This window comes from Crotalus tigris, unplaced genomic scaffold (assembly GCF_016545835.1).
Source record: "Crotalus tigris isolate CLP2741 ecotype Arizona unplaced genomic scaffold, ASM1654583v1 scf7180000018867.1602434, whole genome shotgun sequence".
Taxonomy (NCBI): Eukaryota; Metazoa; Chordata; class Lepidosauria; order Squamata; family Viperidae; genus Crotalus; species Crotalus tigris.
The window spans coordinates 99,614-123,615 of NW_024097246.1; the positions used below are offsets into that span (position 1 = coordinate 99,614).

The window sequence follows — 24,002 nt, forward strand, 5'->3', positions numbered from 1 at the left end:
CTTCCATCCTGCGACGATACCTGTAATACCATCAAACATCCACATCTGCCTATCCCAGGTTCTGGGTAAGGACTCGATAGGTAGACAAAATGCCAAATCCAGTCTGAACGTCTGGCTGACTGTGCGATGATCAATAATAATAATAATAATAATAATAATAATAATAATAATAATAATAATAATAATAATAATAATAATAAAGTTGGAAGGGACCTTGGAGGTAATCTGGTCCAACCCCCTGCTCAGGCAGGAAACCCTATACTATTTCAGGCATAGTATATGCCTGAGACTATATCCAGTCTCTTCTTAAAAACTTCCAGTGTTGGAGCATTCACCACTTCTGGAGGCAGGTTGTTCCACTGGTTAATTGTTCTGTCAGGAAGTTTCTCCTTAGTTCTAGGTTGCTTCTCTCCTTGATTAGTTGGTTGCTTCTCTCCTTGATTAGTTAAAAGGATCGACAAGGTGAGAATTGAAGTCTCCAGGAAGAGCTGGACACAGCTTCAATCCATCGCCTTTATCTTTGAATCAGCATTGCAAAACTGAAATATTGTTTGGTAGATGAAGATTGTCTCCTTTCATCTAGCCTTGCCCAATTTAATGTTCTCTAGCTGTGTGCGGCAGTTATGGGGAATTGTTATAACTGATTGAGAGCCAGTGATGGGGGTGAAAAGGTTGAATTGGGAATGGAGAAACACAGATTCTGATTCCCTCTTAAATCCAAAGGCTCCCAGGGTGGTTTGGGACCAATAATTTTCTTGCTGTCTAATCTATCTCATAGGGTTGCTATTGTAGGGAAAAATAGATGGACAGAGTGTTGCATACCCCACTTTGAGCTCTGGAATGAAAGATGTACAAAGAGTCCTCCACTAAGGCCAGAATTGAGCCCCAAATCTCTGTTGTTAAGCATGATCGTTGTTAAGTGAGTTTTGCCCCATTTTACAACCTTTCCTGCCAACGCTGTTAAGTGAATCACTGCAGTTGTTAAGTTAGTAATATGGTTGTGAGCAAATTTGGCTTCCCCCATTGACTTTGCTTGTCAGAAGGTCATAACGGGGATCACATGACCTTGGGCCACAGCAGCAGGCATAAATATGAATCAGTGGCCAAGAATCTGAATTTTAACCATGTGGCCACAGGGATGCTGCAACAGTCATAAGGGTGAAAAACAGTCATAAGTTGCTTTTTTCAGTGCCATTGTGACTTCAAGCGGTGACTAAAAAAAAGGGTATAAGTCAAGGACAACCAGTAATGAATAAATGAATAAAGAAACTTGCCAGCAAACACATCTGGAGTGCAAACTGTCCCAAAGCAATGTCAGAATTGGAAGACTGTCTCCAATGCTGTGTCGTTCTTTCCGGTTGAAACAAGATGCATCTTCAAGCATACATTCTGAGTGAGAAGATCTCTGCATTTATAACCCTATCCTACGTACTCATAATGAAACTGTTTTGCAAATTTCAATCCAGATGTAGCCCACGAGCCAAAACTCTTCAGGGAACCCCCTAAGAAAACATTTTAGGGGAGGGGAAAACAGACAAGCTATGGATGACCCACAACTGACAGGATAGAGACGCCTCTTGAATGTGGGCTGGCCTGGAACTTTCTTATGTTATATCATAATTTCCTCCTTTGAGTACTCTTTCCGATCTCCTACACATTGTGAAGCTTTGGGGGGGGGGAGGAGGAAGAGGAGGAGGAGGGGGAGGAAATTATTTCCCGAAATAAAAAGTGACAGCAAATACGTAGCCTTTCTTTTTTATTTCACTTTTATTAGACTTTCTGAATAGAGAATTCCTTTAACACAGAACTTCTTTAATTTCTGAATTAAAGGAAATATCAGAAAAAGATAGAAACAAGGAAGCTTATTGAGCAGCTGCAATCTTATTCTTTTCTCTCCCTCTTTAACCCTTTTTTAATCCCCCAAATCATAAATGATCAATTCAGGTTTTTCTTCTTTAAACAAAAAGTCCACATAAGGTTTCCAATTTTCCGAAAACAGAGGTCAACCTTTCTGATGGGCTTCATCTTATGGCCAGATAGGAATTGCCAAAGGATAGGAATTGCCAAAGCATTGCAATGGATTTAACTTGAAATATAATTGCTAAAACCTAAAGATGCCAGTGCTTTTATGTCAGGGAATTGCGCAGCAGGTGTCCAAGTGGAGTCAGAGACACTGACACAAACTTGTTTTTATATAAATATATATATATAGTGGCAAATATCTGTAGCTCGGGTGTAGGATGAGGGTGGGCTGGTTTCCAAACGTCTCGTTACCAGGCTAGGTAACATCTTCAGCGGAGTTTAGGGGATGTTAGTATTGCATCCGGACCGACTGCCTTCTTCTCTCACACACCCCAGGGCACCTAGACAACTGCTTGTGGGTGCCCCGGTTTGGACTCGTAATTACGGGCCTGGTCATTCATGGGTCCCCGCTGCTGTATCCAGGGTCACAGGTCCCCTGTCTTACGAGGTGTCCCTGGACAATGGTCGTGTCCTGCGTCGACACATCGACCAGCTCCGCCCTAGACGGGACCTTCCCACTGAGACTCCTGGGTCTTTTCCAGGGGGGGAGGGGGACCCCTTTGGGCAAAGGGAAGAGTATGGGCTGCTGCCCATCATTAACGAGGAAGCTACAGACAGCTCATCCCAAAATTCCGCGAGTGCTCCAAACAGGAATTCACGGAGCCCAACTAGAACTCAGGCATCAGTGCCTACTCCAGCCAGGGAGTCACCCCGGGGGCAGAATCACTACTCACCCGCATCACTCAGTACTCCAGTCAGGGAGGATATCCGGGAGCGTCCAAACAAACCACACCCTGCAAGAGAGCTGGCACACATTCCCTCTAGTTGGCCCGACACTAACCCTGTCCCTAGAAGGGGGCAAGCACACAGGGAGGTGGTCGAGGAACCAAATCCCGACTGCAACACCTCTGACTTCACTCAGGGGACAACGGAGTTTTGGGACAGCACTGAAAACCCTACAAGCCCGGGGATAGAATGGGAACAAGGGGAAAGACAACCTCCTGACAGGTCTTGGACGGACCTGGGAGGTTCTACAGAATCGCCCAACAGTGACAGTCACTTAAAAGGGCCAGAGAGCCTGCAGCTAGGCAGGACAACCAGGTCAAACAGAGAAAGAAGCCCTGGCCTGACGAGCCCGGTGGGCAAGCAAGCAGGCCAGGCATTGGAGCACAGTCCTTGGGAATCACCAGGGTATAAGAGGGGGGACAGGTATGCATCACCCCTCAGTCAAGGGGCACTTGGCAGGTACCCAGAAGTAAGGAGGTCACAGAGAGCCAGAAGATCTCCTAAGTATTTAGAAGATTTTGTAACTCTACTGGCCAAACAGAGTTAACAAAGAACATTCCTGTACACACAGGAGAGAGAACATTGAGACTGATAGAAGCAGGGGAAATACCTGGCATTAAGTAGTATGGCACTATGCTCGCACGAAGTTGTATGTTATTATTGCATGATCAAAGTCTTAGCCGGGGGGGAAGGGGTGTTATGTCCTGAGCCTGTGCAAGCAGGCTCGGGGCATTGCAAGCGGTCCCGGGCAGGTGCAAGCTGCCCGGGACCAGACAGGCTGTCGCCAGTACTTGTGCGCATGCGCGAGTGCTGGCGCGCCAAAAGTTGCAGATTGACCCGGGAATGGCCTATATAAGAGGCCGGGAGATTTGGGCGTTGTCGGCGTCTTGTAACCAGTATGCTGAACAGAAATAAAGAAGTTCCTGAGAACTACAACTGCTTCTCGTGTCATTGCCATTTCGCGAAGGACGCAACAGTTAGTGTCAGTGTTCTTCTGTTTGTAAGGGCTTCAGTTGTGGGTGTGTCTTGTGATGGGTCAGGTGTGAGTCATCAGTGAGAGTCTTGTGATGGGGAGGTTACATCATGTGAGGGCCATTGGGAGGTGAACTGCTAGTGGGGGGAGGGGCCTTGCGTGGGTTGGTTGAGGGTCAGTGCTATCTCTGGTTGGCTGTGTGGTTGATTTGGATTCTCTCGCTAAGTGAAACTTTTGTTAAGTGAGTTTTGTGACTATTTGTGCCACAGTTGTTAAGTGAGTCACAGCCGTTGGTAAATTTGTAACCTGTTGTTAAGTGAATCTGGCTTTCCCTTTGACTTTGCTTGTCAGAAGATTGCAAAAGGGGATCACATGATCCCTGGACCCTGCAATCGTCATAAATATCAACCAGTTGCCAAGTGTCTGAATTTTGATCACGGGACCATGGAGATGCTGCAAGGGTCATAAGTGTGAAAACGGTCATAAGTCACTTTTTTTCAGTGATGTTGTAACCGTGAATGGTCACTAAATGAACCGTTGTAAATTGAGGACTACCTGTATTCCATTTATACACTGCCCAACTCCCAAGCAACTCTCTAAGTGAAGAAGGGGAAACAGTGTGTTTAAATTCATGGATTCATAGTCAGGTGTGTTACAATGATGACTCATTTCTTATTTTCCTTTCAAAAATTTAACTTCTGGGGCACTACAGCTGCGGCAGGAAATTGCTTTAATGCAGATATGGGCACGCTTTGCATAAAATGAATTTTAAGTCGTTCCAAAATAGCAAAGGAAGTGTGCTGTTTGTTACTAGACAGAAAGGCTATTAATTCAGGTGCATGGAGGAATCGATAGGTTGGCATGTAGATTTGTGGGTGGTGTCAGAATATCATATCTACCACACTACATCATGGTATTTTATGTCCTGGAACTCTCTGTTACTTCTGAGGAGTGGCCAATCTTATTTCCATTCTCACAATAATCACCTTGGTGTGACTGTAGATAAAAGGAGTGAGCTTCTGATGATATCCTGGACAGTTCAGCATCAGATAGCTATTTACGAATGGTCTCTGGTCAGTTGGAGTCAGCTTTTTTCAATTTGTTCCTCGTTAGAAGTGGTGAACTTAAAATTCTCACTGGGTACAGGATACAAAGCACCCAAACTCAGAATACAAACAATAAAACACAAAGGGTCGGGGGGGAAATCACAAATCAAGCTCCATAAAGTCAGAATATATCTGATGTTGCAACACACACCAAAGTATCGTACATTGCTGCAGTGCTTTTTTTCTAAAAAAAAAAAAAAAAAAAGGTGCTGGAACTCACACATGTCATACAACCCGCCTTGGCTATCCTACAAGGTTCCATCCCAAAAAGGTGCCGGAACTACATTCTGGGCGTTTTATGAGAAAAAAAGCCCTGCATTGTTGTATATTAACAAGTTATCCACACATTAACAGTGAATTTCAATATCAGAATACCAACTCATCATCATCTCCTCCTCCTCCTCCTCCTCCTCCTCCTCCTCCTCCTCCTCCCTTTTGTTACGTTTAGTCTAGCCACCCACTCCTATGAATATATTAGAATGAATATAGTGGTATGTTTTCTCTTGACTCTGTGCCTTGATGAATTCCCCCGGTCAAAATTCATTTGTATAATTATTCCATTGGGGGGAATCCCATCATAGTGACCCTCTGAGGGAGGTCCCCCAAATCAGTTTCAGAATCTCTGGATCTTCATGATCTAATCCAATATTCCAGCTGCTAGCCTAATCCAGTCTATGCATGTGATTGTTAAAATATTTTTTCAGCTATTCTTTAACTTTGGGACATAATCCAACCCTTATGCTTCATATTTTTTTTAATGTTGTCTGTCACCAAGGGTCATGAGACTGCAGTGGCCTATAAAATGAAGGTGCTTTCCAGCATTCAAGAGCACAGAGATTCCCTGACCTGAAGTGGCATAGGAAGAAAAAAAAAAACAGAGGAAAGAGGGGTGGAAACAATGGGGAATTTGTGGCATTGCTGCATAAGGACTCTTTGACTTCAAAAGCAGTTGTGACTTTTTTGATCTCGTGATGTTGGCTGAATTTGGTGTTGACTTACTTCCAGTTTAGCTCTGTGCAACCCAAACCCAGAAAGGGAATGGGAAAAGAGAGAAAAGAAAAAAAGAGAGAGAAGTGAGAGAAAGAAAGAGCAAGAGAAACAGAAAACAGAACAAGAGACGAGGGAGGGAGGGAGGGAGGGAGGGAGGGAAGAAGGAAGGAAGGAAGGAAGGAAGGAAGGAAGGAAGGAAGGAAGGAAGGAAGGAAGGAAGGAAGGAAGGAATCAGAATAGAGCTGAAAGGGAAAGAAAGAAAGAAAGAAAGAAAGAAAGAAAGAAAGAAAGAAAGAAAGAGAGAGAGAGAGAGAGAGAGAGAGAGAGAGAGAACAAAGAGAATGGAAGAAGAGAGAGAGAGAGAGATCTACATAAACTGTTTTGTGTTGATCAGTCTATTTAAGTTTTTAAGAAGAGACTGGACAGCCATTTGTCCGAAATGGTGTAGGGTTTCCTGCCTGAGCAGGGGGTTGGACTAGATGACCTCCAAGGTCCCTTCCAACTTTACTACTATTATTATTATTATAAATGTATATATCCACTAGTCAGAAGGGGGGTCGACCATCCTAGCCAAAAGTTTGGGCAAAGAATCAGGTCTTCAAATCCCTTCCAGATATCTGTAGGGTGGCAATCAGGAGGACCCATTTCAGAAGGCAGGTAGATGGAGAGGGGGGGACAACAACAACAACAACAATAATAATGATGATGATGATGATGATGGAAGGGACCTTGCAGGTCATCTAGTCCAACCCCCTGCTCAGGCAGGAAACCCTATACCATTTCAGACAAATGGCTGTCCAATCTCTTCTTAAAGACTTCCAGTGTTGGAGCATTCACCGCTTCTGGAGGCAGGTTGTTCCACTGGTTAATTGTTCTAACTGTCAGGAAGTTTCTCCTTAGTTCTAGGTTGCTTCTCTCCTCGATTAGTTTCCATCCGTTGCTTCTTGTCCTGCCTTCAGGCGCTTTGGAAAATAGCTTGACTCTCTCTACTTTGTGGCAGCCCCTGAGATATTGGAACACTGTCAGATAATGATAGATAGATAGATAGATAGATAGATAGATAGATAGATAGATAGATAGATAGATAGAGTAGGTAGGTAGAGACAGACAGACAGATAGATAGATAGACAGGTAGGAGAGAGAGAAACAGACAGATAGACAATAGAATTGTTTGTCTTTTTATCTGTCTAGGGAAATGATTTATTTATCTATCCTAAATTTATCATGTATTTATTGACATAGGCCAATATAATCAGTACACAATGAAAATGTGGGCAGAGACGGCGGCCCCGGGGGCACTTACTTCATTTCCTTTCTGTCTGATGTGGAAGAAAGGGGATTTTTGCTGCTCCCAGCGTTACAAGAACAATGGGAGTCGTTTGCTCTGGAAAGACTGGGATTTAACTTCTGAGTAAGCATGCCAAGGAATGTGCTCTCCAAGGTATTTTCCAATAAAGAAGAGCTGTGAGTGAATGGAGACACTGAGTTTCAGGATTTGTGACTTCATCTTGCATTTATATTAGAAGGAAGAGAATCTCTAATCATTGCAGAAAGTAACAGTGGAGAACTTGTAATCTTCCAGTTCTTATTGACAGACCTTCTAGCTGCTTCTTCCAATAGGTAGAATTGCAAGTCCCCCAACACTGGGAGCACATTCTTTTGAAAAATTGCACAGGCAGAAAGAAAAAAATAGATGTGGTAGATCTTTTGGGCTTTCCTTGGTTCTGAGATGATCAGAGAGCCACATTCAACATAATAGAATAGAATAACAGAGTTGGAAGGGACCTTGGAGGTCTTCCAGTCCAACCCCCTGCTTAGGCAGGAAGCCCTATACCATTTCAGGCAAATGGTTGTCCAATCTCTTCTTAAAAACTTCCAGTTTTGGAGCATTCACAACTTCTGGAGGCAAATTGTTCCACTAATTAATTGCTCTGTCAGGAAAATTTCTCCTTAGTTCTAGGATGCTTCTCTCCTTGGTTAGTTTTCATCCATTGCTTCTTGTCTCGCCTTCAGGTGCTTTGTGTTTAATAATAATAATAACAATAATAATAATAATAACAATAATAATAATAGTTGGAGAATAGCTTGACTCCCTCTTCTTTGTGGCAGCCCCTGAGATATTTGAACACTGCTATCATGTCACCCCTCGTCTTTCTCTTCATTAGACTAGACATACCCAATTCCAGCAACCATTCCTTATATGTTTTAGCCTCCAGTCCCCTCATCATCTTTGTTGCTCTTCTCTGTACTCTTTCTAGAGTCTCAACATTTTTTTTACATCATGGTGACCAAAACTGGATGCAGTATTCCAAGTGTGGCCTTATCAAGGCATTGTAAAGTGGTATTAACACTTCACGTGATTTTGATTCTATCCCTCTGTTAATGCAGCCTAGCACTGTGCTGGCTTTTTTGGCAGCTGCAACACACTGCTGGCTCATATTTAAGTGATTGTCCACTAGGACTCCGAGGTCCCTCTCACAGTTATTACTATTGAACAAGGTACCCCCTATACTATACCTGTGCATTTTCTTGCCTAAATGTAGAACCTTACTTTTTGCACCACTGAATTTCATTTTATTAGATAGCACCCAATGTTCAAGTCTGTCAAGTTCCTTCTGTATCTTAAGCCTGTCTTCTGCCAGTTTAGTGTCATCTGCAAATTTGATGAGTTCCCCATCTATCCCTCATCTATCCTTCTCTTAATGACCATTGTGGAAAAGATTGTTGGAATCAGCTTGGTCACATTAGAACTGTCATGGCTTATGACCATGGTCACATTAGAACTGACCATGAGTTATGACAGTCAAACGTTAAGGACTAACTGTACTTCAATTTCTTCACCATCTACTTGGGTTGGTACTGCCTGTTGATATAGTTAAATTAAATCTCAGTTATTCTAGTATCTTATTATCCATGTATTAGTAGGAGATGAAGACAGATGTAGACAAAGGATTAAAATGCAGAAACATCCCAGGGACAGTTATGTACCTACTGCCAGGGCCATGGTGTCTCAGTTATAATATTTGGGCTGCAAAACATCAACCGCCAGAAAGGCTGGACAAATTAAAATTGATGCCTTTGAATTATGATACATGGAGAAATGGATTGGAGGGTTTGGACCAGGAGAAACATCAAATCATTGATTCATGGCTGAAGTAAAATTACAGCGCTGTCTGGAAGCACTAATAGTGAAGCTTACAGCGTAGACATTCCAGATCCATAATACAGGTAGTCCTTAACTTACAACCATTCATTTAGTTACCGTTTACAGTTACAAGGGCACTAAAAAGAATGATTTATGACCAGTTTTCACACTTACAACTATTGCAACATCTCCATGGGCACCTGATCAAAATTGGGATGCATGGCAACTAACTCATATTTATAATCTTTGCAGTGTCGGGGGGGGGGGGCGAGGTCATTGTGATCCCCTTTTGCGACCTTTGGACAAGAAAAGTCAATGGGGAAGTCAGATTCCCTTAACAACTGTATAACAACTGCAATGATTCACAGTGACAAGAAAGGTCGTAAAATAGGGTAAAGCTCACTTAATTGTCTTGCTTAGCAACAGAAATTTTTGGACTCAGTTGAGGTGGTAATTCAAGGACTGCCTGTCTTGCCAATACAGTAGGTCTTAAAATTTGAAGAAATCAAAGACAGTAATAAAAAAAAAAGCAGGTGACAGAAAGCAGGATGGTTAGATGGTTAAATCCAAAAGATGGATTTGCAAGGACTAAGCAAGCAAGTCCTACCAGACAGTCCTGATCAAATGATCTCCACGAAGCCATGAAGAATCAAAAACATTTTATTTTATTTTAAAATGGGACAGGAGAGAGACTTCCTGTATGTCACTGTTATTCCTGTCCAAATTAGGAAAGTGTGACCTCCACATGAAAGCTTATGTGGTCTGGCAATAGCTGAACAAATGTTATGCCAAAGTGAGCTTTTATTTTCAGTTTTGAGCTTAAATAATTTTATCTTTTGAAAACTGACTTCCTCTGCCCCAAGATTGGGATTCCCCCACCCATTGTAGCTTCCACTGGTAGGCAGTCTTAACCCCCACTCTTTATTCTGACTGCATCTTTATAAGAGAGGAAAAAGTTAGTCTTGACTTTATCTGGAAACTTATACAATTTCAGAAAGAGAAACAGAGATGTTGAGCAACTGAGGGTCTGAGCAGCCAAAAATGAGGTATGTATCTGTGATGGTCAAAATGTTTTTTTTTTTTTTTGAAATGTGATGGGGGAGGGTCTATAACATTATAACAAGATTTATATTAAAGAGATGACAGAAGGAGGAGACTGGATACCAGCACTTTTAGGAGCAGGAATGCTGAGCCCTAGAATATGTTACATTACTGGCACTCAAGTCTGGAAGAGAGGCCTCCAAACTTGGCCACTTTAAGACATGTGAACTTCAACTCCCAGAATTCCTCAGCCAAGGCTGGCTGAGGAATTATGGGAGGTGAAGTCCATACATTTTAAAGTTGCCAAACCTTGGGTGAGATAAAGAATATTTGTGCAGCTGCAGAATCCTTTCCTTCTTTCTCTCCCTACCCACAAGTGATGAGTATAGTTTTCAGACCAGAGAAGGTGCTGAATTGGGATGAATTAAAAATGGTGCCTCATAATAGTTAATTTAAGCTCTGTGCAGTTTCTATTGCGTTTTGAGCTGCAGATTGTTTTTAAAAAAATGTGAGCAATTAGGTATCTTCACTGAAACACAAGTGTGCCTTTACTTCCTAAGAAGAACAGGAGACGGTAAAAGTCATTGTGGCACATTAAAAACAAACACATGCCCCCCCAACTTGATTATATTTGGAACTGGATGTCTTAAAGTTTAGATGAGCACCTGAAATGCTTTGTTGTTGTTGTTGTTGGCCCTTGTGAAGTTGCTTTCAAATAAAAACATTCCTGCTATTTTAAATATAGTGAGACTACATTGAAGTTTCTTTCCCAACTTGGTGGCCTTCTGAAGGATTTTGTTTGCTTGTTTGCTGTTAATGTTCATGGTTTTAATGCTTTTATATGGTTTTTATGTTGCTTTAATTCTTGGTTGGAAGCAGTCCAGAGCTTGGTATAAGATGGGTGGACAGACAGACAGACAGATAGATAGATAGATATAGAATTAGTAGATGTAGACATGGAACTTTTTATTTTAGACATGCTCTCTAAATTATTGCAATATGTTGTTTTAATCTATGTCCTGCACTTATAAGTGCATATTAATTACAGCTGTTGTAATTACATCTATATATATAATTTATAGGTGGGGTTATAATAAAGAAACCAGGAAATAAAATAAAAACAAAGAATGAAAACTGGCTTAACAATAATTGCCATTCACAAAAGAGTTGTTTCTCGTGACCCCGATGTTCCTTAACTGGTGAACTGATTGAAGCACAGGGTATAGAATGAAAGGCTTTGTTTCCTGTTCAAGTCACAGAGATGCAGACAGATTCTATTATAGTCCCTTTAGGATGTTGTTGGGGGGTTTTTTGGTTTCATATATGTAAATAATTTGAAACTCTCGCCATTTTGTGTGCAAGATCAGTGATCAGAAAATTAGAGTCTTCTGTAAAAAAAAAAAAAAACCTAACTGCATGTGACATGTTAATCTGGAACATCTCCGTGAATATCTCAGGGGCATTGAGGCATGTTAGTTTGCACATTATAAAAGGTTTGGGGAAAGAATTTACTGAAACAAATTCAGCTTCAAGATGAGCCCAACTTTGATGGTTTTGTGCTTTATTTATTTATTTAGATTATTATTCCGTCTGTATTATTTTTACAAATATTTCAAGATGGCAAACATATCTCAGTTAGAATGGAATAGAATAACAGAGTTGGAAGGGACCTGCTCAGGCAGGAAACCCTACACCATTTCAAACAAGTGGCTGTCCAGTCTCTTCTTAAAAACTTCCAGCGTTGGAGCATTCACCGCTTCTGGAGGCAGGTTGTTCCACCGATTAATTGTTCTAACTATCAGGAAGTTTCTCCTTAGTTCTAGATTGCTTCTCTCCTTGATTAGTTTCCATCCGTTGCTTCTTGTCCTGCCTTCGGGTGCTTTGGAGAATAGCCTGACTCCCTCTTCTTTGTGGCAGCCCCTGAGATATTGGAACACTGCTATCCTGTCCCCCCTTGTCCTTCTCTTCATTAAGCTAGACTAACGCACTTTCCCCATACCCTGTGAGGTGAGTTGGACTGAGAGACAGGGATTGGCCCAAGGTCACCCAGCTGGCTTTCATGCCTAAGGCAGGACTAGAATTCATTGTCTTTTGCTTTCCAGCCGGGTGCCTTAACCACTAGGCTAATTTGCCTTGCTGTTGTGTTTGTGTCTGTCTGTGTCTGTGTGAGTGAGTGAGAGAGTGAGTGAGTGAGTGAGAGAGAGAGAGAGAGAGAGAGAGAGAGAGAGAGTGAGTGAGTTGGCAAGAATACAGAAATGGTTTGCCACATCATTCTCGTTCTGTGATGGTTTTCTGATGTCCTGGATGAGCTCCAAGCTCTGGGATTTCCTAAATTCTTCCACCTGAAATGCCAGGTAGATACAACACAGCTCCAATCTTCTCCAAACCCTTCTAATGTCTTAAGATCACAGCTCTCAAAATTCCCTGGCACTTTTCATCCCATTCCCACCTGACAAGTGGAGGATTTGGAAGATAAGGTCAAAAGTGGAGGAGAAAAATCCCTTTCCTTTCAAACTGAGCCATCCAGGAGACTGAAAAATGAGCCATCCAGGAGCCCCTAAAAATGCAGCATGCTTGTTCTAGATAGGCTTCACCCCAAATGGAGTGATGGTGCTGTGTGGATTGGGGAGATGTTACACATGCTTTTGAGAGGTCGCCACTTGCTCCTAGAACAGTGGTTCTCAACCTGTGGGTCGGGACCCCATTTGGGGTCGAATGACCATTTCACGGGGATCGCCAAACAACGCAGTCCGCCATTTTTCCCCCCTTTTCCTTAGCTGTGCTACTCCCTTTTATTTTATTGGCTTTTGAAAGCCAATAGAATAGACTCTCTTGAATAGAGTCTAATTCTGTTGGCTTTCAAAAGCCAATAGGAATTGTCCAGGCTGTCTCTGCCCTGCTGAGCCTGCCAAAAGTTCCATTCTGCAAACGGTGCTGCACCAGTTGAGTAGTCCTCGACTTACGACCGGTTGAGTAGTCCTTGACTTACAACCGGTTGGGGGTCGCGGCATTAAAAAGGTTGAGAACCACTGTCCTAGAACCTCTAGAAATGACTCTCTTTTGCCCTGTCACCTGAGAAGACCCTCTGGGTCACCTTGTCCCAAAGGTGCTTTTTCCCCGAAAGGCAACTGGACTTTCTTATTTTTTTTCTTTGAAAAAGTTTTGCTTCTCATCCAAGACATTTCTTCAGTTCTAACACCCCAGAAGCTTCTTGGGTGAGAAATGAAATGTTTTCAAGGGAAAAAAAAACCCCAAGAAACTCCAGTTGCCTTTTGGAAAAGGCATCTTTGGGACAACTATGACCTGGATGATTGAGAATATCCATAGACACCTGGGTCACCTTGTGCATCAGATCATTTTTCCTTCCAAAATCCAAAAATACTCCACTAATATCTTTTGAAGAACTCACCGCACATTTTACCCCGGGGGTTTTCCTGAAAAGTCTTGTTCTGACTGCTGAAAAATTTCCCCTCCCTCCCCAAATATGGTTATCATCTGGTGATCTAATGAAAGGAAAAATGCCTGAGACATCTGGGGAGGGAGAAGAAAAGGACATGTGATTACGTGACAGACAGAAATTTGGGGGAAATCCAAGGGACTCAGGGTATTATCTTATTAAATAGAAGAAAATCCATCTCATTCAAGGAAAGAGTCAGAGCTGTGCAGTACTGCTGAGATGGTCATTTTAAAGGTATTAATGAAATTATTTGGTCTGTATGGGTAGGCCTCACCTTAAGACCTCAATTGGGGCCAGAATTTCTGTTGCTAAGCAAGGCGATTGTTTTATTTATTTTTATTTCTTAAATTTATGTTGCGCATCTTGCAGTTGGGAATTAGTAGAAGAGGGCTGTTGCAGGGAGGGAGGGAGGAAAGAAGGAAGGAAAGAAAAATAAGAAAGAAAGAAAGAAAGAAAGAAAGAAAGAAAGAAAGAAAGAAAGAAAGAAAGAAAGAAAGAAAGAAAGAAAGAGAAAGAGGGGAGGGAGGGAGGAAGGAAGGGAAAGAAGGAAGGAAGGAAGGAGAAAGAAAGAAAAAAGAAAGAAAGAAAGAAAGAAAGAAAGAATTATTTTATCAAATTTAGGTACTGCCCAACTCACTCTTGCGATGACTTGGAAATTTTAGAAAAATTTTATGGGGTTTTCAGTTCTGAGAATATCTTTACAGAAAATGCAGTTACCAATTAATGAGAGAGGATTCGATTTTCTGAATCTGCAGTTATATCCTCAAGCTTAGCTACTGTCAATTATTAAATATTGGAAGTCCATGTTTGGTATTAACTTTCCGATTTAGGCAACTTTGGTATATCCCTAAATAGCATCCTTAAACAGTGAACAGTATTAGGATCTAAATACAATAGAGCTGTAGTATCTCTGGAAACAATATCAGTTACGAAGCTATCAAATGGAATATCTAATAAAAACAGATTCAATCCTTTTTCCCATGCTAAATTGACCTTATGGAGAAATCCCGCATTAACAGTTGTGATGTGGAAAAATTGGACGAAAGCAATATCCACATAAGTGGATTCTCTCCGTGATAATCTATCCCTCATCTGGTCTTTCAGGTCTTCCAATGATTGCACCCATTGGCGCTGCAACTGAATCCTTCCCCTTTGTTGCTGGTTGTCCTTTTCTTCCCTTTCCTTCCATTGTTTCCAGCATCAGAGCCTTCTCCAAAGAGTTGGGTCTTTGCATCATGGGTCCAAAGTAGAATCATGTGAGCCTGCTCATTTGTGCCTCAGGGGAGAACTCTTAAGTTATTTGTTTAATGATCTACTGGTTTATTTATCTATTTTTGGCTGTCCATGGTTTGATTTGTTTAATCATCCACTGGTTTATTTATCTATTTTTGGCTGTCTGAGGAGTCTTCTCTAATACCAAAGTTTAGAGGGGTCAATATTTTTCCCATCCTGTTTCTCTGAAGTCCAACTTTCACTTTCAGAGAGTGTCCCAGAGAATACTATGACTTGGATGTTTTGATCTCATTAGGTTATCTGACACAATTGGTTTTGCTTCTCCAGCTGCAGCAGAACTACCTCTTCTGAAAGTCTAAAAGAGAAGGAAATAGAGCCACTCATCCATTTTGACAAGGTGGGTTTCATTTTTTCATGTTTTACAATTATTGTGTTAATGTGTATATATGTATATGTATACAGGTAGTCCTCGATTTACGACTTGTATTGATAATAATGAATAACATTGATTTATTTTTTTGCAAATATCTTCAATACCTGGCATATACAGGTAGTCCTCGACTTACGACCACAATTGAGCCCAAAATTTCTGTTGCTAAGTGAGATATTTGTTAAGTGAGATTTGCTCCATTTTACGACCTTCCTTGCCACAGTTGTTAAGGGAATCAATGCAGGTGTTAAGTCAGTAACATAGTTGTTAAGTGAATCTGGCTTCCCCATTGACTTTGCTTGTTAAAAGTTTACAAAAGGGGATCACGTGGCCCTAGGATACTGCCACCGTCATAAATATGAGTCAATTGCCAAGCGTCTGAATTTTGATCATGTGACCATGGGCATACTGCAACAGTTAGTGTGAAAACAGTCTTAAGTCACTTTTTTCAGTGGCATGTAATTTTGAATGGTCACTAAATGAACTTGTTGTAAGTGGAGGACTACCTATATATATGTAAATATATGTATGTAGGTCTTTGGTTATTCGGGTTTTCTCCCACGTAAAATTGGAAGTGTCTTGGTGACGTTTCGACGAAGTCTCATTCGTCATCTTCAGGCTGGTACTTTCGGCTTCGTGCTTCTAGGAGCAAACCCGAATAACCAAAGACCTACATACAAACACCTGTGAAAACCTCAGAAAACAAATATATGTATGTGTATATATGTGTGTTTATGTTTATGTGTATGTGCATGTATAAATGTGTGTATTTCTCAGGAAAGCACAACTCTTGAAACAAAAGGATCTTTTACTGAGAGAAAGTGATTGCAGAGTAGTCAGGCAGAATCTGAAGTTCCTGTGCAAAAACATTAAGCTAAATTTTTCATTGTCCATGCCCCACCCCAAATGCCCCAGTCCATCAGGAACCAATCTGCTGACGTGAAGATGTTGTGAGAACTTCGAGCTGAAAAGGTGATAACGAGCCGTTCTCTGATGCTGCGACCTTGCTAGCAGGCAGGAGTTAACCAGAAAGGAGTCAAACCCGATGGCCTCTCGGGCTTATTCCCCCTTCCCCAATTCCCAGGCAGATACATCAAAGCAAAAGAAAAACCGTATAGAAACGTCCTCAATTCTTCCCCCCTCCCTCCAGAATGGCAGTGTCTGGCAGGGACTTGACACATCTCCTCTCCCCCACTCCCACCCAGTGGTAGGATTCAAATATATAAACAACCAGTTCTCTGTGTGGATGCTGCTTTCGGAAGTCCAGTCTGGGCCCGGGCAACAAAAAAGTAGCTACCGGCTCTGCCGAACTGGTGCAAACTGGCTGAATCCCACCACTGCCCTCACCTCTGTCGCCACTGCCAGTCTGCAATGCTGGAAAGTTTGTGGGCCTCTGCTCTAGATGACCTATGTTGTTGGTTGACTTCCCTTTTCAACAGACTTCCCTTAACAGTGGACAAGTGGAAGGAATCATGCCACCTCAGCACCCGCTGCTTAGTAACACTCTGCCCCAGTTTGTGAGTCTGGACTTCCCCCTGGACCATCTGCTGGAGCAGCTGAGACCTAACCTGAAAATCAGGCAGCAGGTGGCTGAGCTGGAAACCCGCCAGAAGACCTTGGAGAACATTGTCTCGGTTCTAAGCCGGGAGCTGGGCAGAAAAGAAGAGGCCCCTGAGGTCAGGCTTGGAGAAGCTCTGGCCAGAATCCTCTGTCTGGAGGAGAAAGTAAGAGATGTCCTTTGGAAAGATTAAGTTGATGCTTTTTAAAAAAAAAAAATCAAATGTCTCCAATGAGAACTTATAGATCAGAGGTGGGGGATAATAGCTCCTTTATAACTTGTGGACTTCAACTCCCAGAATTCCTGAGCCAACATGGCTGGCTGAGGAATTCTGGGATTTGAAGTCCACAAGGCATAAAAGGCCCCGTTATAGATAGGCCTCAATCTACAACTTTCGTCCAGTGGCCATTCAAAGTTACAATGGCACTGGAAAAAGTTACTTATAACTGGTCAATGTTCTTAAGACTATTGTAGTATAGTCACATGATGAAAACACGGATATTTTGCAACCAGCATGTATTTATGATGGTTGCGGCATCTCAAGGTCAAGGTCATGTGGTCGCCATTTGTGACTTTCCCAGCCAACTTCCAACAAGCAGACTTAATGGGGGAAACCAGATAACCGGGTTAACATTGAAGCTGGTTCCCTTTTTTGTGCTAAGCCAAAGGTGAGCAACTATGGTCCCTTTATGACCTGTGGACTTCAACATGGCTGACTCGGGAATTCTGGGAGTTGAAGTCCACAGGTTGTAAAGGGTCCACAATTGCTCATCCCTCTGCTAAGCCATAGTCACTGCAACCATAGCTTTATTGAATAAACTGCAGTTGGCTAAAATATATTATGGTTGGGCAGGCTGTGTAATCCAGCTGCTGAAATTATAAAGGATAAAGGGCCACTGTGAAAAAAATATTACACCCCCTTCATGAGCTGTGGACTTCAACATGGCTGGCTCAGGAATTCTGGGAGTTGAAGTCTACAGGTTGTAAAGGGGCCATAGTTGCTCATCCTTGTGCAACCATGGCTTTACTGAATAAGGTGCAATTAACTAAAAGATATTATGGTTGGGCGGGTTGTGTGATCCCAGCTGCAGAAATTGTAAAGGATAAGGGGGCAGTGTGGAAAAAAAAAGATTATGCTTTATTCTTTTTCTCTTCTATAGTTATTGATTAATCATTCACTTGTCTCCATGAAGTAATACAATGTCAGGTTACTGAATTTAATTGAAGGTATCAATATTCTCTTCCTCTTTCGTGGAATCTCACCATATCCTCTTCTGTACTTCCATGTATTCTTTCCAGATAGAACAGCAAGATTCACTCTTGGCTCTGAAAGATGTGATGATCAGCAACTTGGTATCCCGGATCCAGGCCTTGGAGCAAACAAGCTATGATGGGTGTTTCCTCTGGAAGATCCCCAGAGTGGCGATTCGAATGCAGGAAGCGCAAATGGGCAAACGGCCTGCCCTTTATTCCCCCCGTGAGTGACCAAATTGGGAGATTAAAGAAAAAGGGGGAAGTGATTTCTTAGAACAATGATGGTGAACCTATGGCACGCGTGCCAGAGACGGCACTCAGAGCCCTCTCTGTGGGCACGCGCGCCATCGCCCCTGCCCCGCCTCTCCCCACAGCCCTCTCCTCAGCAGCAACCCCCCAGAGGAGAGTCGCCCTCGGGGAGCAGCGCAGCCAAGGACATGAAAGCCAGGCAGACTTTAACAAGACTCCGCCCTCATGCCCCATCGCACGGAGTTGATACAGGGTGCGGGCAGAAGGTGTGGCCACCATGGCGCTGCTGGGCCACCATGGCGATCTGCGGTGGGCCGTGGAAGCAGTGGGTGGCCCTGTGGGTGAGCGGGGGTGGTTTTGGGGCACTCAGTCTCTAAAAGGTTCGCCATTACTGTCTTAGAACAAAAGACCCTGCTTGATGTCTGTGGAGATTCTCAGTCATCCAGGTCATAGTTGTCTCAAAGGTGCTTTTTGCTTCAAAAGGCAACTGGACTGTTTTTTTTCTCCTTGAGTAAGAAGAAAACTTTTTCCTTCTCATCCTAGAAGCTTCATCAGTTCTGATGGCTGGGGGAGGCTGGGGCTGGGGGAAGAGGTCGGGGAATGGAAGGATAGGTACTGACAGTTGAATCTGGATGGTGAGGGGGAAAGGAAGGATAATTCTGATAAGGTGGTGGGGTGGAATGGAAGGATTGTATTTCTTTGCAATATTACTCCTTCTACCACCACCATCCTATCAGAAGCTAGAATAGAATAATAACTTTATTGTCACTTTGAATGTATACTAATCGGCATATATTAAAATGAAATTTCATTGCATACAGTTCTCAAAGGGTCAGCACTTCTGATATTAAATAAAAATAAATAAACAAACAACAAAAATACAGATTTATGCATATACCCATATAACCTTTCTTTCCATCTCCCCCACCACCAGAATTGATGAAGCTTCTTGGATGAGAAGCGAAACCTTTTCTTCTTCTTCCTCAAGGAAAAAAAAAAACAGCCCAGTTGCCTTTTGAAGGAAACAGCACTTTTGAGATGCCTGCTTGGTGGTTGACTTTCTGACTACAGTAGTGTGACTGTAGACTTGCCCACTATGGGGAAACACAGGAAGATCCCGCTAGTGCAGTGGTTCTCAACCTGTGGGTCGGGACCCCATTTGGGGTCGAACGACCATTTCACGGGGGTCGCCAAACAACGCAGTCCACCATTTTTTCCCCCTTTTCCTTAGCTGTACTACTCCCTTTTATTCTATTGGCTTTTGAAAGCCAATAGAATAGACTCTCTTGAATAGAGTCTAATTCTATTGGCTTTCAAAAGCCAGTAGGAATTGTCCAGGCTGTCTCTGCCCTGCTGAGCCCACCAAAAGTCCCATTCTACAAACGGTGTTGCACCAGTTGAGTAGTCCTCGACTTATGACCGGTTGAGTAGTCCTCGATTTACGACCGGTTGGGGGTTGCGGCATTAAAAAGGTTGAGAACCACTGTGCTAGTGCATCCTGCTGGAACTATAAAAGTTGCAAATTCATGGCCCCATTCTATTCTAGACTACTTCAAGTAGTCTAGAATAGAATAGAATAGAATAGAATAGAATAGAATAGAATAGAATAGAATAGAATAGAATAGAATGGAATGGAATGGAATGGAATGGAATGGAATGGAATGGAATGGAACGGAACGGAACGGAACGGAACAGAATAGAATAGAATAGAACAGAAGTAGGTTTGAAGACCCTAGGAAGGAAGGAGGGGAGAAGGAAGGAAAGAGAAAAGATGGAGGGAGGGAGGGAGGGAGGGAGGGAGGGAGGGAGGGAGGGAGGGAGGAAGGAAGGAGGGAGGGAGGGAGGGAGGGAGGGAGGGAGGGAGGGAGGGAGGAAGACAGATGCTAGAAAGCAAAAGCACTAGCTCCTATTATTATATTTATTTTTCAGAGTTACATCTGAACCCCACAAAGTATCCCTGGAATAGTAGAAGGCATCCTAGAGCCTTCAGTTTTGCTCATGGCCAAAATTGTCCTGTGTTTTATACATGGCCAGAATGGTACATTTTATGAGCAGGCAAATCCTTCTTGTGAAAGGCACCCATCAAATTAATGTGAAGATTCCAATTTCCTTCATAAACGTTTGTCTGGTGTATCCTGCAATAGAGTTTATCAAAGAGACAAGTAGGTATTATTGTTCTTGCTGCTCTTAGCATCTCGTGTTTTTCTCCTTCATGGCCCTCCAGCATTTTATACCACCCGGTATGGCTACAAGCTCTGCCTGAAGCTTTTCCTGAACGGAGACGGGACCGGTGCTGGAACTCACCTTTCGCTCTTCCTGGTGGTGATGAAAGGAGAACACGATTTCCAGCTGAAATGGCCTTTCCGACATAAGGTATGGAGCTTCTGAACTGGTGGTAGGGGGACATGGCATAGGAACCTCCCTCCCTCAATTTTCCTAGCTGTGTCTGCCACCTGTTTGCCAAACAGCAGCTATAAGTTCAAGAGGATTCTCAAATTGCATGCCAACTCTTTTCGGGAGAGTGCCATCCCATAAAGTCCACAGCCACTCTGCCTTGCTAGAATTAGATTTATGTCCAGACCTCCGCAGCTCTAAACATTGGGTACAAATCCTGATAGCATCACTTAAGGAGCCAAGGCAGAGATGTACACTTGCCATGAGCATATAGGTAGTCCTTGACTTACAATAGTTCATTTAGGCCTGGAGGCTAAAACATACAAAGAACGGCTGCAGGACTTGGGTTTGGCTAGTCTAAAGAAAAGAAGAAATAGGGGAGACATGATAGCAGTGTTCCAGTATCTGAAGGGCTGCCACAAGGTAGAGGGGGTCAGGTTGTTCACCAGAGCACCAGAGGGAAGGACGAGAAACAATGGCTAGAAACTGCTTAAGGAGAGAAGCAACCTGGAACTGAGGAGAAACTTCCTGACAGTGAGGACAATCAACCAGTGGAACAGCTTACCCCCAGAAATCATGGGCACTTCATCACTGGAAATCTTTAAGAGACTAGACAACCGCCTGTCTGAGATGGTATAGGTTCTCCTGCTTGAGAAGGGGGCTGGACTAGAAGACCTCCAAGGTTCTATTCTATTCTATTCTATTCTATTCTATTCTATTCTATTCTATTCTATTGACTACTTGAAGTTACAGTGGCACTGAAAAAAGTGACTTATGACCATTTTTCACACTTACAACCGTTGCAGCATCCCCATGGTCATGTGATCAAAATTCAGACACTTGGCAACTGACTCATATTTATGACAGTTGCAGTGTCATGGGGCCATGTGAGTATCACATTTTGCAGCCTTTTGACAAGCAAAATCAATGGGGCAGCCAGATTCACTTAACAACCACGTTAGTAACTGCAGTGATTCATTTAAGAACTGTGGCAAGAAAGGTTGAGGCCTATCTGTATTGATTATGCTTAAGCCCACGCCAATGGATGGGCTCAACTGGTAGCTTTATGTTGCTTTATGTGCCCTGAGGCACTCTGAAATGCTGGTTTCTACAGCTGGATCTCCTCCTCTAAAATCATGTCCCACATTCTTAACCCCCTCAGCTAGCCCAGGTTACAATTCATGGCTTTGAAAGACCCAGAAAGCAATCTGACTTACAGACAAGGGGATACATGACCTCCAACCAAAGCTATCTTATCTAGTGCAGGTAAATTGGTATATATAATATGCAAAATATAGTGCCTATAATTTCTCCCTTCTTTAAAATGCAGGTGACCTTCACTTTGTTGGATCAAGTCAACAATCGTCATGTTTCCACCTCCTTCCGTTCCTTGGAATCCTCGTCTTCATTCCAGCGGCCCATCAACGAAACCAACGTGGCCAGTGGCATCCCTACGTTCTACCCCTTGAACTCACTCCACGAACCAGGGACTGGCTACCTCCATAATGACATGTTAGCCATTCAAGCTGTGATCGACACAAAGGCTTAAACTAATGGACAACACCCAGTTGCTCCGACATGATGGAAGGCTCCAAAACATCTTGTCGAAAGACAGAGCTACCCTGCTGTATTTTCTTTTTCAAACTCTACTCAACAAGGCTACAGTTGAGAAAACTCTGTGGGGCTTATTCAACCCCTTCCCTATCACTCATGCAATAGCCCAGAGATTGAAGGACTCCCTAAAGTCTGTGCTCCTAATGCAAATTTGAACCCATTAATTTATTCTAAGATCTGGATACCACAACGGGATTGGTATGCAGAATCCAAAATATTCTGTCAAGGGTGAAAAGGAGATATAAAGCTAAGGTTTTCTGCTGCAAAATCCATTTCTAGTGTTTTGAAAAGTAAAACTATTCTCTCTTCACATCCTTGCCAGAAGAGGTGGACCTATTGATGTTTTGTTGACTATTAAATGTATTTGTCTTATTTCTTATTATATATTGGTCTTGTTTTTCTTATTTATTGTATTATTTTTCTTATTGGTTATTGTTTGATTACTTTCTTCATCTGCCAACCAGCAGAGTTTTGAGGCAATTATCAACCATTAAAAGCATACTTCAGTTTTTTTAAAACTAGCAAAGTCAGATTTTTTCTCTTCAGTGGAAACCATATTCTGAAGACCTGGGATGGCTTTGGAGACAGCTCAACCCATGCTGTTGTGAAACAGATCAATGGCGAAGGGACATCTCGAAGATTCAGATACAAATTGTAGTAATTTAAAGGTTAAAAATCTTTGGAAAGATTCATCTGTAAAGATGAAAGTATGCAAATGCAAGTAGATTAATAGGTATCACACCACTGGGAAGATAATAGCTGCACGCCTTTGGTCAGTGGTGGGATTCAAATACCTGAACAACCGGTTCTCTTGTTGGATGCAGGCCTGGGCCTCTGACGCCTAGAACGGACTTCCGAAAGTGGCATCCATGTATTTCCAGCGGGTTGTCCTAGGCCTGGGAGGGCTACTCCAGGCCTCCAAGGCCTAGACTGGACTTCCGGAAGCAGTGTGCATTCAGCCGGTTCTCTGAACTCAGAAAAATTTAGCTACCAGTTCTGCCGAACTGGTGTGAACAGGCTGAATCTCACCACTGCCTTTAGTGCATAGCCATGCTGGCCACATGACCAGAAATTGTCTTCAGACAACGCTGGATTCCCTCCACCAAGAAACGGAGGTGAGCACCACGCTCTAGAGTGGGACACGACTGGACAGGGAAACCTTTACTTTTTTAGAGGTAGTCCTCAACTTATGACCACAATTGAGCCCAAAATTTCTGTTGCTAAGACATTTCTTTAGTGCAGGGCTTTTCAACCGGTGGTACGCGTACCACTCGTGGTACATTAGTGAGTGGCAGGTGGTACGCAGCCTTGCCTAGCCAAGTGTAGTGGGGGAGGGAAAGAGCCAGCGCAGGCAAGAACTTGCAGAGTGGCTAAGTGGCTGGGGCAAGGCAAAGGCCCCAGGCTCACTTCTGGCTCACCCTCCCCCATGAGAAAGGAGGAGGGGGGCAGAGACAGGAGAGCCTATAAAAGGAGGTAGTTTGAGCGGGAGAGGGAGAGAGAAAAAAAGAGGCAGCCCTGGTAGGAGGTAGAGTCAGCTCTAGCTGCACTGAAGGGGAAGGAGGAGGGTGGGGAGGAGATGAGAGAAGATCAAGCAGGACAAACAGGCCAGCCATGAGCCAATCTACAACTTCTGTGGCAGCCACTTGTGCTGGCAGCAACAAACAAGCAAGAAATGCAGCAGGGGAGGGGTTACCCTCCACAAGGAATGAAGAAAGGTAGTATCAGCTGGAGGTGAGACATGGAGGGAGGG

At 43.0% G+C, this 24,002-nt stretch overlaps 1 protein-coding gene across 2 annotated transcripts; it reads left to right on the forward strand.

Annotated features, from left to right (window-relative positions):
• Positions 1-9,934: 9,934 nt before the first annotated feature.
• Positions 9,935-22,634, forward strand: LOC120314272 (TNF receptor-associated factor 1-like). 2 transcript variants are annotated; one of them, XM_039357191.1, is made up of 6 exons: positions 9,935-10,068; positions 15,081-15,150; positions 16,623-16,907; positions 18,041-18,218; positions 20,469-20,617; positions 21,969-22,634. In XM_039357191.1, the coding sequence occupies exons 1-6, from the start codon at positions 10,064-10,066 to the stop codon at positions 22,185-22,187; spliced, it is 906 nt and encodes a 301-aa protein (XP_039213125.1). In that variant the 5' UTR covers positions 9,935-10,063; the 3' UTR covers positions 22,188-22,634. The 2 variants fall into 2 exon arrangements, with proteins under 2 accessions (XP_039213125.1, XP_039213126.1); XM_039357192.1 differs by lacking the exon at positions 9,935-10,068 and adding an exon at positions 13,443-13,754.
• The last annotated feature ends 1,368 nt before the right edge of the window (positions 22,635-24,002 follow it).

Bases quoted from the DNA above. Each gene is read 5' to 3' on its own strand.
- LOC120314272 (XM_039357191.1), top strand. The intron at 15,151-16,622 runs GTGGGTTTCATT...CCTTTTCAACAG, and splicing joins CACTCATCCATTTTGACAAG to ACTTCCCTTAACAGTGGACA. The intron at 18,219-20,468 runs GTGAGTGACCAA...ATGGCCCTCCAG, and splicing joins GCCTGCCCTTTATTCCCCCC to CATTTTATACCACCCGGTAT.